The 14,694-nt window shown below is 41.7% G+C and overlaps 1 protein-coding gene across 1 annotated transcript; it reads right to left on the reverse strand.

Moving 5' to 3' along the window:
- Positions 1-2,205: 2,205 nt before the first annotated feature.
- GARIN3 (golgi associated RAB2 interactor family member 3) lies at positions 2,206-4,750 on the reverse strand. The gene is made up of 2 exons (XM_068534569.1): positions 4,142-4,750; positions 2,206-3,360 (listed from the first exon to the last, which is right to left on the reverse strand). The coding sequence occupies exons 1-2, from the start codon at positions 4,748-4,750 to the stop codon at positions 2,206-2,208; spliced, it is 1,764 nt and encodes a 587-aa protein (XP_068390670.1).
- Between the last annotated feature and the right edge of the window lie 9,944 nt (positions 4,751-14,694).

Raw genomic sequence — 14,694 nt, forward strand, 5'->3', positions numbered from 1 at the left:
CACATTTCCAGAAGGCTTCCCCAAAATCCCTCTCAGGTCTTAGAGAACATGGCTCTTTCTCTCCTCTTACTGAGACCCACTGCTTCAAGAGTTAACTCCAAGGACACATTGATCTCCACAATCTATTGGTCTTTGTGTATCGGAAATCACAAGATGGGATTTTCCAGCCACCCACCAGAGCAACTGAGAAGGGCTTCCTCTCATCCTCCCAAGCTACCACTCCTCCCAGAATCCGTATCTTATTTCTCACCTCCTCCACCTCTACCACTTACATTTGCTCTGCAGAGAAAGTCCCTAAGTTTTACTGGAAACCCAACTTCCGTCCTAGTAGACCCTGTTGTCACAGAAGAGAATGAGCAAAGAATTGCAAGGTTAGCAGATGACTCCCCGGCTCATACAAACACACATGGTTCTCAGAGTCATTCTTCTCAAATCCAACTGTTGTTAACTGTTATCAACAGTTACTCTAATCCAACTGTTATCATCTGTTGTTAACAATTTAATGATTTTCATGGACTCATGAAATTTATTTACAACTTTTTTTAAATTGGAAAGACTTTTTTATAATGGACATTTAAAAATGCATAATCTCATTATGAAAAGAGATTTCATAATCTCATTTATGACTTTTTAATTTTTAGAATCGCTTTCCACATGCCTACATAATTTATATAGTTCATTAGTACAGAGCATTTTGGATTATTCTATTATTTCTTAACAATATATCTAAACCTTTCTTGTGTTCCTGGATAGTGAGTATTTATGTCACTTAGTGACATTTATTAGTTTCTTTATCTTATATTTGTTGAAAGATATCTTTCAGACTTTGTCATCCATCTCTTGTGCATATATTGAAAGGAAAACATAAGTGAAATAAATTGGTTATTTCTAAGGCAGTGACTGCCACTTGGCTGACAGCAATATAAAAATCGTCCTGATGTCAGAGATGTTAAAATAAAATGGAAACAATAATACATTCACATGGACACACCCCTTTGCGTAATAGAAAAATCCCCACTCTGTTGAAGCTTTTCCTCCCAGACCATCCCTCCCTTCTTTTTACCCTACAGAAATCCACTATTGTGAATTTTGTGTTTATCACGTCCTTGTTTTTTTCTACACTTTTAGCAAACGTGTGCCCCTACACATATTGTTTGATCTTGTTTTTGAACTTTTCTACAAATGGAACTATATCGTATGTATTTTTCTGACTTGCTTTTCTTATTCAACATTACGGGAGACTCCCCCATGCTAACCTGTACAGCTGCTATTCATCTTCACTGCTGTATCATATGCACTGTAGGCATATGCCACAATTGATCATTTCTCCTATTTGGTGAACATGTGGACTGTTTCCAGGGTTTGGCTATTACAGTTTTACTACAAACATTCTCCTAGTTGTCTCCTGGCAAGCGTTTGTGAGAGTTTATCCAGAGTGTATACCCAGGAGGAAGAAGAATTTTAAGATTAGAATCAGGTGGGCAAAACATTTCTGCCAAGTGCCAGAAAATAAATACTTTGCAGGCCATGTGGTTTCTGCTACAGCTACTCAAATCTGTCATTTTAATGTGAAAGCAGCCTTAGACAATATTTAAATAAATGACTGTAGCTATGCCCAATAAAATTTATTCATAAAACAAGGCAGTGGGCAAGATTTGACCCTCAGGCTGTCAGTCCTGATCAAGATGATAAACTTCGCTATTCTGATTGCCTACAAATGCTGAGGCACCCCTTCTTTTCTTCCCTGATTATCCCTAGAGGAGACATGAGTCCTGCCTTCACTTAGTCTATGGACTGGACTGAATGACCATGTTCAGGGACCTTCAGGGAGAAAAGGAAGGGCATGCGGACATGCTGGTGGTGACGCTCCCCAGCCCGTAGTCTGTGACTTGCAGCCATAGTCTTGGGGAAACCAAAGGCAGAAAGGGGTTGAGGCAAGGCAGGGCACTAATGCTGGCTCTGCTGCGCGTGGGTGGGAGGCAGGGGTCCTGCTTGACTGGAGGCTGGGGTCTCAGGCCAAAGCACAATTCACATCACAGAAGTCACTGTGAAGTCACTACCAGGCGAGGGGACATAGAAAACAGAAGATAACATTTCTTTTGGAGTTGTATGGTTTTCCTTTATTAAAGAAAGCAGGAATTGCCTCTCTAGGGATCCTTCCCTGAAGCTGGGTCTCCATGGAAAGCTTCCTGCCCTGGCTTCTATTTAAATGGATTTGGTTTCAATAATGATGGTCTCCATCGTCTCTGATGTCATAGTTCCACAGATCTCCAGATCCTGGCCAACCGGGGCTTTCTCCACCTTGGCCTCTATGTTGTGCTTCTCTACCATCTTAGCCACGACGTCTACCTCTCTGTCATGTGTGACCATTGTTTTTGAACCAGGAATGACTCTGAAGCTCCTGAAGAAAGAGCGGATCTTACTGGATTTCTTACTTAGAGTCCCTGAACTGGTGGCGGACCGGCTCTTCCCCAGTTTGCGAGCTGTCCTCCCCGCCTTGGCAGAAGAGCTGTGGCCGCCACTCCTGTGAGAGCTGTGTCCTCTGCCCCTGGTGCCACTGTGCCCTTTTTCTTTTTTGTCATCTTTTGAGTGTCCATGGCCGGATAAGGACCAGTGGGAGGATGATTTCCGGGTCTTGTCCCCTCCTGTCCTGTGGTGACTTTCACCTGTCCTGCGGTGATGGGAACTTTTCCTAGATGAAGACTTGTCCTTCTTTTCCCTTCTTTCCTTTTTTTCCTTCCAGGCTTCATCCCTGGGGCGGGAGACCTTCTGGCTTCCATCCCGTTCAGACATGTAGCCTTCGCTCTGCAAGGTGGAGACCAGGGGGGCTGCGACCTGCCCTTCAGCTCTTCCAGCAGCAGGCTTGCTGGTCGTTGCTGCACCTGCAAACTCTACGCTCACGCTGCTCTCTGGACTATCTGCCCCCGTCGAGGATGTTCTGGCAGCACCCGCCAAGACCAGGTTCGTGTCCTCCAAGGATATGGTGGCAGCACCTGCAATGGCCTTGCCGGATCCGCTTTCTCCTGGATCCTTGATGGTGGCTCCCGCCAGGGCCATGTGCACCTGGCTGGGGCCTGTGCTCTTGGTTGCCGCCAAGCTCGCAGCACCTCCTGCAGGGCCTGCTCCCACCCCTGCGACTGCCACTCCTCCGCCAGGGCCTGATGCTGTCCCTGCTACGGCCAGGCCATTGGTCATCCCTGCCGCCGATCCTCTGGCACTTTTCACGGCTGCAGTTGAGCCATGGGGGGCATGATGGATTTCCTCTCCCCCAACATAAGCCCAAGACGTGGCTCCAGACACGTCACGAAGCTTGTGAAGCCCAGCCTCATCCTGATCCCTTTCTCTGTGGAGCTCTGTGGTCTGCGCCAAGGGGAGGAGAAACAGGTAAGATAGAGATGACAGAAAGTGAGATCAGAACTGGCCGCTCCCCTCTCATCCTGGAGCTGAGCAACTCAAGGGCTTATACTTAGAATAACCTTTGAAATCACCGAGTCTAAGCTCCCAATGGATGCAAGATCCCATCTACTGCACCCCTGTCAAACGGCCACTCCATTTTGCTTGAACAATCCCAGGGCCAGGGAAAGCACTGATACAATTCTCCATGATATACACTTTAATTTTATACCCTTGTGCTTCTATCTCTGCAGGACAGATTCCTAGAAGTGGGGTTCCTGGGTCAAGGGATGCACACCTTCTACATTTTGGTGACTACACGGGTTGGGCTGATTTTAATCAGCATGTCGGAGTCACGGGGAGACAGAATGAAGGAAGGACTTCCTAACTGTGAATGATGTTCCACAACTGATGAGACTACCGGGGCTGGGGTAAGTGCTCAAGAAGAGACCGGACAATCAGGATGCTATAGAAGGGATTACAGCCCTGGGGATGAGACCAGTGCAGCTGATATGATACCTAAGGTCTCTCTGAAATTCGGCCTTGTGGGACAATGTGGAGAAGCACTCGGAACCTCTCCAGTGTGGTGAATCCCATAGTGATGGCTCATTCGTCCCTGACCCTTTTCAACAATGGAAGGTATTTCCCAGGTGAGTCTCAGAGAGCACCAAAGGCTATGAAGGACCAGCTTTGCCCTGCTCTCCCAAAGCACCCTGCCCCGTGTTCTTGAGTCTCTGTAGGTGCTTACCACTAGGATTTTGGTATCCTCTATAGTCACTGCATCTCCAGTTTGGACCGTCGGGGTACTGCTGCAACTCTCCACCGGTGGTCTCAGGAGATAGACAAGCTTTTCCCAATAGAAAAAGAGGTCTTCTCGTGCATCGGAAGAGGGGCACAGCTGCAGATAAAAAGTACGGCCGGTGGCAAGCTTCAGGCGCAAATGCTGTTTCTCACGGTCGTGGATGGAGATCTTGACAAACTTCAAGGGAAGCAGCCTGGTGAGCTCTAGGGTCTTCGCGGGCTTGCGACCTCTCCCCTTGGTGATCCGGGCGTATCTGACATGCTCTTCACAGACTTTCGTTGGTCGGGCCAGCAGCATGACGTCAGGTAGTGGGAGGAGGGGGCTGGTGGATGCGATGCCCACAGTCACCATCCGGACGCGGTTGTGTACGTCAATCACCTCTCCTTTCTTGCTGATCTGGATAAAGTCGCTCTCAAACATGGGTGCGTACCTGAAAATGTCATACTCTCCTCCCTTGTACAGTTGTCGTTGCAGGTCCCCCATGGAGGTACTGAACACGCCCACTGAACGGGAGCTGTTGGCCGTGTAATGAGGTAACAAACGCTCACTGCTCATGGCTCTCTTCGTTCAAGACAGCGCCACCAGCCACAAATCGAGTCTCGGAGAGAGAGGGAACGAAGGCAACTGGCCACCTCCCTGCAGGGCTCTGCCTAAGTCTCTTGGCCCGACCACATTTATCCTGCACAGTCCTTTGTGACCCATCACCATCACAGACTCCTTTGTTGAGCCTCCAAGCCCCCACCCCCTCGGGGGAGGCTCACCAGCCTCCCCCTAAACCAACCACCACGTCCACAGGGAACAGGCTGACCCTGCCAGGGTATAGGTGTGGGTAGGCTGGATAGTCTTTCTAAATCAAAATGTTGAGAAAACCATCCTGCTTTTGTAAATATCTGGGTGGTTTCCAGTCTTGTTGTTGTTACAAATCTCCCTGCAGGGATCATCTTCGTGCTTCTGCTGAATGATGTCCTGGGGATAAAATCCCGGAAGTGGACTGTGTACTTGCTAAGGGCAGGCATCCTATTGGGATCGTTGTTCTCTGTGCCCCCCAGCGTATATAGCACAGTGCTGGCAGGAACTTAGAAAGAGCGCTACCTGTCAGAGTCCCATTGGTACTGTCGTTTCCAGGGTATGGAGAATTTTCTCACCCATTTTCTCATTTCAAGGAGGCTGACTTTTATTTATATTTATATTTTATGTATATATTTTTTACAGTTTTAGAAACTGTTTTTATTGTGAAATATAACACACATTCAAACCATAAATATATAGCTTAATGAGTAACAAGAAAGTGAACACCCTTGTAGCTGCCACCCAGAGCAAGAAATAGAACCCTGCCAGCCTCTCTTCTGCATGCTCCCTCCCCACAAAGGTAACCCAACCTTGGCTTCTATTTTTTTTTCTTTTCCTTCTTCTTTTTTATTGAAGTATAGTTGATTTACAATGTTGTGTTAATTTCTGTTGTGTTAATTTCTGCTGTTAATTTCTGATTCCGTTTTATGTATATATATATATTCTTTTTCATATTCTTTTCCATTATGGTTTATCACAGGATATTGAATATAGTTCCCTGTGTTATATGGTAGGACTTTGTGGTTTATCCATCCTATATATAATAATTTGCATCTGCTAACCCCAAACTCCCAATCCATCCTTCCCCTACCACCCCCTTGGCAACCACAAGTCTGTTCTCTATGTCTGTGAGTCTCTTTCTGTTTCGTAGATAAGTTCACTTGTGTCATATTTTAGATTCCACAAATGTGATATCGTACGGTATTTGTCTTTCTCTTTCTGATGTACTTCACTTAGTATGACAATCTCTAGGTCCATCCATGTTGCTGCAAATGGCATTATTCCATTCTTTTTATGGCTGAGTAGTATTCCATTTTATATATGTACCACATCTTCTATCTATATCCATTCATCTGTTGATGGACACTTAGGTTGTTTCCATGTCTTAGCTATTGTGAATAGTGCTGCTATAACATAGGGGTGCATGTATCTTTTTGAATTATAGTTTTGGTCAGATGTATGCCCAGGAGTGGGATTGCTGGATCATATGGTAATTCTATTTTGAGTTTTTTGAGGAACCTCCACACTGTTTTCCACAGTGGCTGTACCGATTTAATTTCCAACAGTGTAGGAGGGTTCCCTTTTCTCCATACCCTCTCCAGCATTTGTTATTTGTAAACTTTTTAATGATGGCCATTCTGACTGGTGTGAGGTGGTACCTCATTGTAGTTTTGATTTATATTTCTCTAATAATTAGCGATGTTGAGCATCTTTTCACGTGCCTATTGGCCATCTGTATGTCTTCTTTGGAGTAATGTCTATTTAGTTCTTATGTCCATCTTTTGATTGGGTTGTTTTCTATTGTTGAGTTGTATGAGCCATTTGTATATTTTGGAAATTAAGCTCTTGTCAGTTGTATCATTTGAAAATATGTTCTCTTATTCCACAGGTTGTCTTTTTGTTTTGTTTATGGTTTTCTTTGCCATGCAAAAGCTTATAAGTTTGATCAGGTCCCATTCGTTTATTTTTGCTTTTATTTCTATTGCCTTGGGAGACTGACCTAAGAAAACATTGGTATGATTTATGTCAGAGAATGTTTTGCCTATGTTCTCTTCTAGGAGTTTTATGGCGTCATGTCTTATATTTAAGTCTTTCAGCCATTTTGAGTTCATTTTTGTGTATGGTGAGAGGGTGTGTTCTAACTTCACTGATTTACATGCGGCTGTCCAACTTTCCCAACACCACTTGCTGAAGAGACTGTCTTTTTCCCATTGTATATTCTTGTAAAGGAGGCTAGTTTTTAAAACCATAATTTTATGGTGAGGAACTGAGGCTCAGGATTATCTTGCTCAGGGGCAGAACGTAGAGCTGGATGGATTCTATCCCCAGTCTTGCACTTCAGGTCAGGCTTTTTCTCTGTCTCAAGCTGCATGGCTCACCATCGTACTCTCATTCTGCACCAAATATAGAATCATTCATGGTTAGCAATATACGTGGGGACCCCAGGAAATCACTAAAGTCTTGAATCACCATAGGATTTCCCATATTGGTCTGCCTGCTTCTTCACTCTTGATGTCTACCTGATAAACCATTGATGTTCTGTTTCTCTGAAAAGCTCTTCAGAGAAATTATGGCAAAGATGCCTTTCTGGAGTTTTTGTACTTTGCACAAGGTGATGAATCCAAATTCCCCCTCCCCCAGTTAGAAGACTACTTTTGAGGTAAAAATACATCCCCCAAACTCAATGATTACTATGTGAAGGTATTGAAATAAACTTTATCCCCCAAATGTTCTTTTTTATATCCCTAGTGCCTACTGCAGTACCTGGCAAATTGCAGCTTTTCAGTAAATATGAACTTGCTTATGCCCACTGAGATTCATTCTTCCATTTGTTTAGTCAACAAAATTTATTGAGCAGGCACTATTTTCAGGACCAGCTAGAAAACGGAAAATGCAGAGATAAAGGTCCCTACTTCTGAAGAGCTAAAATTTTTTTTCTGAAGATGTTAAATGATTTCTCCAAAAAAAGAACAAAGTGGCTTATATTCTATTGTAAGGAGGTAATCACTAAAAGTTAACACTATTGGGTTTTAAAACAAGAAGTTCTTATATTCTCAATCATCTCTTCTTCTCGTAAGTCCATTTCTGATGAATGATTAATGAGAGAAATCATAATTATATTATGAAGACCTTACTATAAGTCAGGCATAGTGCTAAACACTTCACATTCTTTTAAAAATGTAATTCCCAAACAGCGCTATAAAACGTAGGTACAACCATTATTCCTATTTTATAGGGGAGAAAATCAAGGCTCAGGGAAGTTAGGCAACTTTATCAAGGTCAAAAGGTACCAAAAGCATATATAAGTCCCCAAATATGGCAATGGTTAAACTATACTACACTGGGTCACACAAGTAGAACACAAATATATAAGTACTATGCAGCATAAATTCATCATTTCTTTTAATTAATATTATTAGGTACCTACTTTGTGCCAGGCCCTGTTCTAGGTGCTAGGAATGCAGCAGTGGACAAAATAAATATCCTCACTTTCATGGAGCTTATATGTAGATAATAAATGAGTAAAATATATGGTATGTCCAATGCTGTGGAGAAAGATAAAGTAGGCAAATGGGATGGGAGTGTGTGCATGGGAGAAGGAGCTGTAGGTGGTGGTCAAGGAAGGCGCAGTGAGAAGCGACTTTTAAGCAAAAACGTCAAGGAGGTCAGGGAGGAAGCCATGCGGATGTCTGGCGAGTAGCCTCTTGTCAGAGGGAATAGCAAGGGCCAAGATCCTGAGGTGGGAGTGTGCCTGGTATGTTAGAGGAACACCAAGGGGGCCACAGTGACAAGAGTGGAGTGAGGGAGAGAGGTTGGAGATGAGGTCAAGAAGCAACTGTGGTAACGGTAGGGAAGCAGATCATGTGTGAAGGACCTTGTAGGACATTGTGAGGTGTTTAGCTCTGCTCTAAATGGGAGATGATCTGACCTACATATATGGAGAATCATTCTGGCCACCATGTTGCAAAGAGATCACAGAGGTGTAATAGGGACGGAAACGGAGACTGGGGTAGCTCCTGCAAGAGATGAAGATGTGTGTGGAAGCAGTGGAAGTAGTGAAAAGTGATCAGCCACCAGACATGTTTTATGTATACTGATGTTGAACAATTTTCAGTAAATATCAGTAAGTAAAAAAAGCAAGTTGCAAAGAGCATATATGGCATGCCATATATTTTTTAATAAAAAATTAAAAAATGTGTGTGTGTGTTTGTGTGTGTAAGTGAAAAGATGCACAGGAAACCAGTACCAGGAGCAAACTTACTGGCCAAAGGAAATGGTGGGATGGAGACTTAGCTTCCCAGGGCATTCTCTTTTATACATTTCAGATTTTATTCTATTGCAAATACTACTTGCACAAAAGTAAATAATACTTTAAATTTTAGAATTTGAGAACCCAAATACAAAATATCGTTCAAAATTCATTTTCTGACTTTTCTTAAAGACCTTCTGAAAATCTATTCTCTCTTTCCAAAGTTTAAAAGTCTGATGCATCCCCTATCAAAAAAATGGAGATCAATAAGTCAAGACATATTTATTGATTGCCAGCTATGTGCCCACCGTTGAGCTAAGAGCATTCAGGTTGTCAAATATAAGTTCCAAAAACTTTAAAACATGACTCTCACACAAATATACAATGAAAACATGTCAGAGATTTCATTAACTCATCAATGAGGGAATCAGGATGATGGTAAAGCTGGTTCAAAGGAGAATTAGAGGTATAGGCATTGGCATTGGAGAAAGAATATTGGACTAACACTGCCAGGTTAGATACAAAACTGGTTAAATGTCTACAGGGCAATAAAATCATAAGCTTTGGGGCTATCTTTTTTACTAAACAGAAATCATTTGCATCTCTTCTGAATGAAAATCTATAAGTTATTAGAGAACTTCACAGAGTCTGAGACTTTAATCAACAACAGATAGTCTTCTTGGGGTGCTGAAAATGTTCCAAAGTTACATTGTGATAGTTTCACAACTGTGAATATATGAAAAAGCACTGAACTGTACACTTCCAATGGATGAATGTTTTGATATGTAAAATGTATCTCAATAAAGCTATTAAAAATAATAGACAGTAATACTTCAGTCTTGATTTATTAATCCAATTCCATTGTCTTACTTCCTTCTCTTAGATAATCACATAATCCTTGGGCAGGTATTTAAATAATGCTTTAATATGACATTGAAAGTACATGTTGGACTTCCCTGGTGGCACAATGGTTAAGAATCTACCTGCCAATGCAGGGGACACAGGTTTGAGCCCTGGTCCGGGAAGATCCCACATGCCACAGAGCAGCTAAGCCCGTGCGCCACAACTACTGAGCCTGTGCTCTAGGGCCCGTGAGCTCTAACTACTGAGCCTGCGTGCCACAACTACTGAAGCCCACGTGCCTAGACCCTATGCTCCGCAGCAAGAGAAGCCACCGCAATGAGAAGCCCGCGCACTGCTACGAAGAGTAGCCCCAGCTCGCCGCAACTAGAGAAAGCCCGCGCACAGCAACGAAGACTCAACACAGCCAAAAATAAATAAATAAATTTATTAAAAAAAAAAAAAAAAAAGAAAATACATGTTACCTGCCTTGTAATTTTTTCTATTTACAAGTTTTTGGTAATTCTTCTTAACAAGGACTATAGTGAAGCCTGTATAAACCACCACCCTAATTTCGGAAAATTTACAATTCAGGAGAACACACTGAAGAGACAGAGAACAATACAGGAGGACAATTAAGTACATGATAGAGTAATAGTGAATGAGTTGAATGAATGGACCTGATAACACTTATCTCAATATTTAAAACCAACAGTGTTTTGTGAGAAGAGAAACTGCCAGAACCACAATTCTAAGGAGAGTTTCCTGTACATTTTTAATTGGCCTAAGATTAAAGAGATGTGAAGCGTGAAAACACAAAATACTGTGTATGATGTACTGAGTATAGGTAGACATGCAAGATTATAGATGGCTGAAGTCCACCTGTTTATCATGGGAAGAGGTTTCAAGTCAATAACTTTTGTTCCCCACCTATCACTTTGTAAAGCAAGGCAAGCAGACAGCTATATATAGCCTTTTCAAAGAGCATGCTACCCGAGAGGGCCTAGTGAGCTAGGCAGGATGCGAGGGTGGGGAGATTTCCATACTGTACACAGCATATATCTGCTGGGTAAATCCCCTGGCCTAAAATACAATCCACAGTCCTTATACGTCAACACTGTTAAACCGAGGTGGCGTGGGATGAGCTATAGTGAGCCTTGGACACCTAGGACTTCAGGAAGCCAACCTGATTTCTGCCTTACCTTCTGGTTGTCAGAAAAAGACCACAGTCACCTAGACTCTTTCCCTAAGGGCCATTATGCAAATCAGTTTGCCTCTGCCTTAGGTTTCAAAAGAAAATGAGCTGGTATAGATGAAAGAAGCCAGACAGGAGATCTGAAGAATTTTATTTCTCAACATTATGGTCCAACAAGTGTCACCTCTCTTCCCCACCTACTTGCTTTCTGCTCTCTTCTTGTTTCTGTCCTCAGACATGTTTAGCCCCACTCAGAGCCAAAATTCTGCGCTCTTTTTCACGGTCTTATGACAATTTCCCTCTCTTGGCTTCCAATTTTGCTACGTTTATAAGCCATGAGACTTCCCATCTCGGTCTAAATATTTATTTCTTTGATGTTATATTGAAGAAGCTTACAATTAAATACACATAAAATAATAAAATAGTTAACATTTAAGATAAAAATAAAGATTAGAAACTGTAGAGATGGGAGATGGTAAATGATCCAGGAGCTGGGATAAGATGATTATTGCAATTATATTGCAAAGAATAAATATTAAATTTAACTCTGAAAAAATATTGGAAGAAAGTAAAATAAATGTTAACATTGATTATCTCTGAGGGGTGAGACTAAAAGTGATTATTATTTTTGTCTATTTGATGGTTGGCTCTTTCCAGCAAGAATATATTTCACTTCTGTAACCAGAAATACATATATATGTATGTTTGTGTGTGTATATATATATATATATATATATATATATATATATATATATATATGTATATATATATATATATATATTTCAAAAATTAGGTCTAAGCTCTAAGGTCTAACTGGCCACCTCAGTTATCACTATCTTCTACTAATCAAACCAATTATTTCTGACAAAGGACATACTTTTATTTTAAATTGGAAAGTAAAAAATTCCCCCACAATATGGTCTTCTTTAATTACATAAATTAAAAAGCAAAACATCTCTCTACCTTTCCAGTTCCTTGCTGGAAGTTTGATATAGAAACTTTCTGACATTGCCCTGCACATATACCTACATATTAATACAAACACAAAATACTTTGATGTAAAAATGGGATTATGCCATACATATTTGTCTGCACCTTTTCTATCTTAACAATAGATCTTGTACTTTTTTAGAGTGATACATTATAGAAATTCTTCATTCATTTTCATTATCTCAGTATTCCACTGAATGGATGCAGCATAGATTAATCAGCTTCTCACTGATGCACATATAAGTTGTTTCCATTACAAACACTGCAATGAACATTTAGTACAAATCCCTCTATGTGCTCATTTTTTTTTTTTCTCTAGGATTAATAGTTCTAGAAGGAATAAGGTTTATTTTTAAATTTTTTCAGAAGATAGAAGCTATATAATTACCAAAATATTCTGGGTATCACTCTTAAACAGATCCATATAAACCTGATCAAGTTTGGATGAGAACCACAAGGATAATGAAAGCCTTGGAAGCCATATCCTAAGGGTGCAGTTGAAGGATCTCTTCGTCCTGGACACAGGAGTGCTCTGGAGTTATGTAAGAAGCATCTCCACTTATCTAAATGGCTATTCCCTGGACCAGAGAAGAGGATTGGACTTGCAGGGCCTCAAATGCTAGAACAACGAAGATGGGCTTCAGGGCAGAGTAAAGGTGAGATGATTTATTGATGAGCTGACATCCATTCCACTTTCTCTAGTGGCAACACTCTTGGTGTTCGTTTAGAGGAAAACCTCTCTCTACTCTCAGCCCACGTGGCTGGATAGGGCCAACTGTATCCCATCCCCAAATCCAGGAAAGGGTGCAGACCTAGAAATAGACAACAGAATATTCTATCGCCTTGGCTGTAATGACTGAGCTACCTATTAGCAACTCACCCAAGCCAGGGCAATGATTCACAGTTCTGAGACTTTTGCTGGAACTATAAGCAAAAAGAATCCAGTTCCACTGGCAAAATGTCAGCCTTTTGCTGCCACAGAGGAAAGCCTTCCTAAGCGTGAAGCTGACACAAAACTAAGAAATGAAAATCAGAATTTCTGACGTCATTGATTAAGTAGCTGGATCCAGTAGTGCCAGGCTGAATTGGTTTTTTCTTTGTTAGAGGATGTTAAACAAACTTTTCCAACTCAGTTTCAGTTGAGGCCTCAAAGACCTAAAATAATACAATTAAAGGAATCAAGTGACTTTCTATCCTAAAGTAGAATACCTTGTCATCCGTGCTTGACACAATAGGAAGCAAAACAAGTTCTGCCAGTAATAGTCTTTGCCCACCTCCAGCTTTTAGAAAACAAAAGCTTGAAAAACCAAGAGAGAGTTTTTGGTGCACTGTGCATTTCCTCTCACAACCCACTCAGGGGGAAAGGGGGCAGGTGTTTGCATCCACCAGAAGCCAAGTGACAGGAACTTTAAAGGACTAGCTTGACCTAAGTCTCATAGGGTTTATGAGGACTGTTGTCCTCATAAATGCCATTTGGAGAAAGGCAAAGGTTAAATCTTGTGGAAGAGTTCCTTGTTTGGTGTCAGAGGGAGAAGAGTTTGCACTTGGGGCAAATGGTACGTACATCCATCAGTGGATACCTGAGTCTTCTCTAGAGCCATGGGAGGGAATAAGTGGCATGCAGCTCATTTTCAAGGGACATTTACCCAAGAAGATAACAAAGATGGGCAAAGGGATTCCAACAGAGTTGCAGGGGAGGCACCCTGGAGGAGGACCAGCAGAAGCCCAAGAGCTGAAGGTTGGGCTCACTGGGAGTCAGACTGGCATCTCCAATATCAAGAGAACTGCTGTCAGAGCCCTCTGAAAATAATGGCAACAACACACATGACAAAAACTTTCCCATGAAAGAAAAAGCAACAACTGTGTATCCACCACATTCAGAGGGCATCAACCCAAGATTACAACTGTGACCTCATTGAATTCAGTGCCTGTTTCCCTTCTTGCCCCAAGCCTGAGCCTGAAGGAGTGGGTCAGAAGCAAGGCTAGTGTATGGGGAAGGAGGAGGAGTTAGGATCTAGTAGAAAAGGCAACATGCTTCAAATCCTGTACCAGACCTCTGCTTAGGTTGAGGAAAAGCATTAAATTGAATATGTGTTTGGAGTTTTTGTTATTAGACTGAATTGGACAGGCCTTTTTCTTAACTTTTATTATGAAAAATTTCAAACATATAGCAATGTAAGGAGAGTAAAGAACCACCAACCCATCCACCACCCAGCTTCAATTGTCAACTCAGCCAAACATCTGTCATCTCTTGCCCTACCTATTTCTCCCCCTCCACTGCATTATAACAAAGCAAATCTCATATATTTTGTTATTTTATCAATAATTATTTCTGTATGTTTCTGTGCACAATAAAGACTCTTTTACAATAACAACAGTGCCATTACCATGCCTTAAAAATTAAAAATAATTTAGTCATCAAATACGCAGTGTTCTGATTTCCCAACTGTCTCATAATGTCTTTATATAATTGATTTGTTTGAATTTAAATCCAAACAAAATCAGCACATGCTTGATATGGCTCTCAAAGTCTCTTTTAATCTTATGGGTTCTCCCTCTGACTTACTTGTTACAGACATGGGGTAGTTGTCTTTAGCGATTTGGTTACAGACCCGAGGTGTCCATGGTGGATTGGTTCCAGGACCCCCCAAATAC

Source organism: Eschrichtius robustus, chromosome 2, assembly GCF_028021215.1.
Source record: "Eschrichtius robustus isolate mEscRob2 chromosome 2, mEscRob2.pri, whole genome shotgun sequence".
Lineage (NCBI taxonomy): Eukaryota > Metazoa > Chordata > Mammalia > Artiodactyla > Eschrichtiidae > Eschrichtius > Eschrichtius robustus.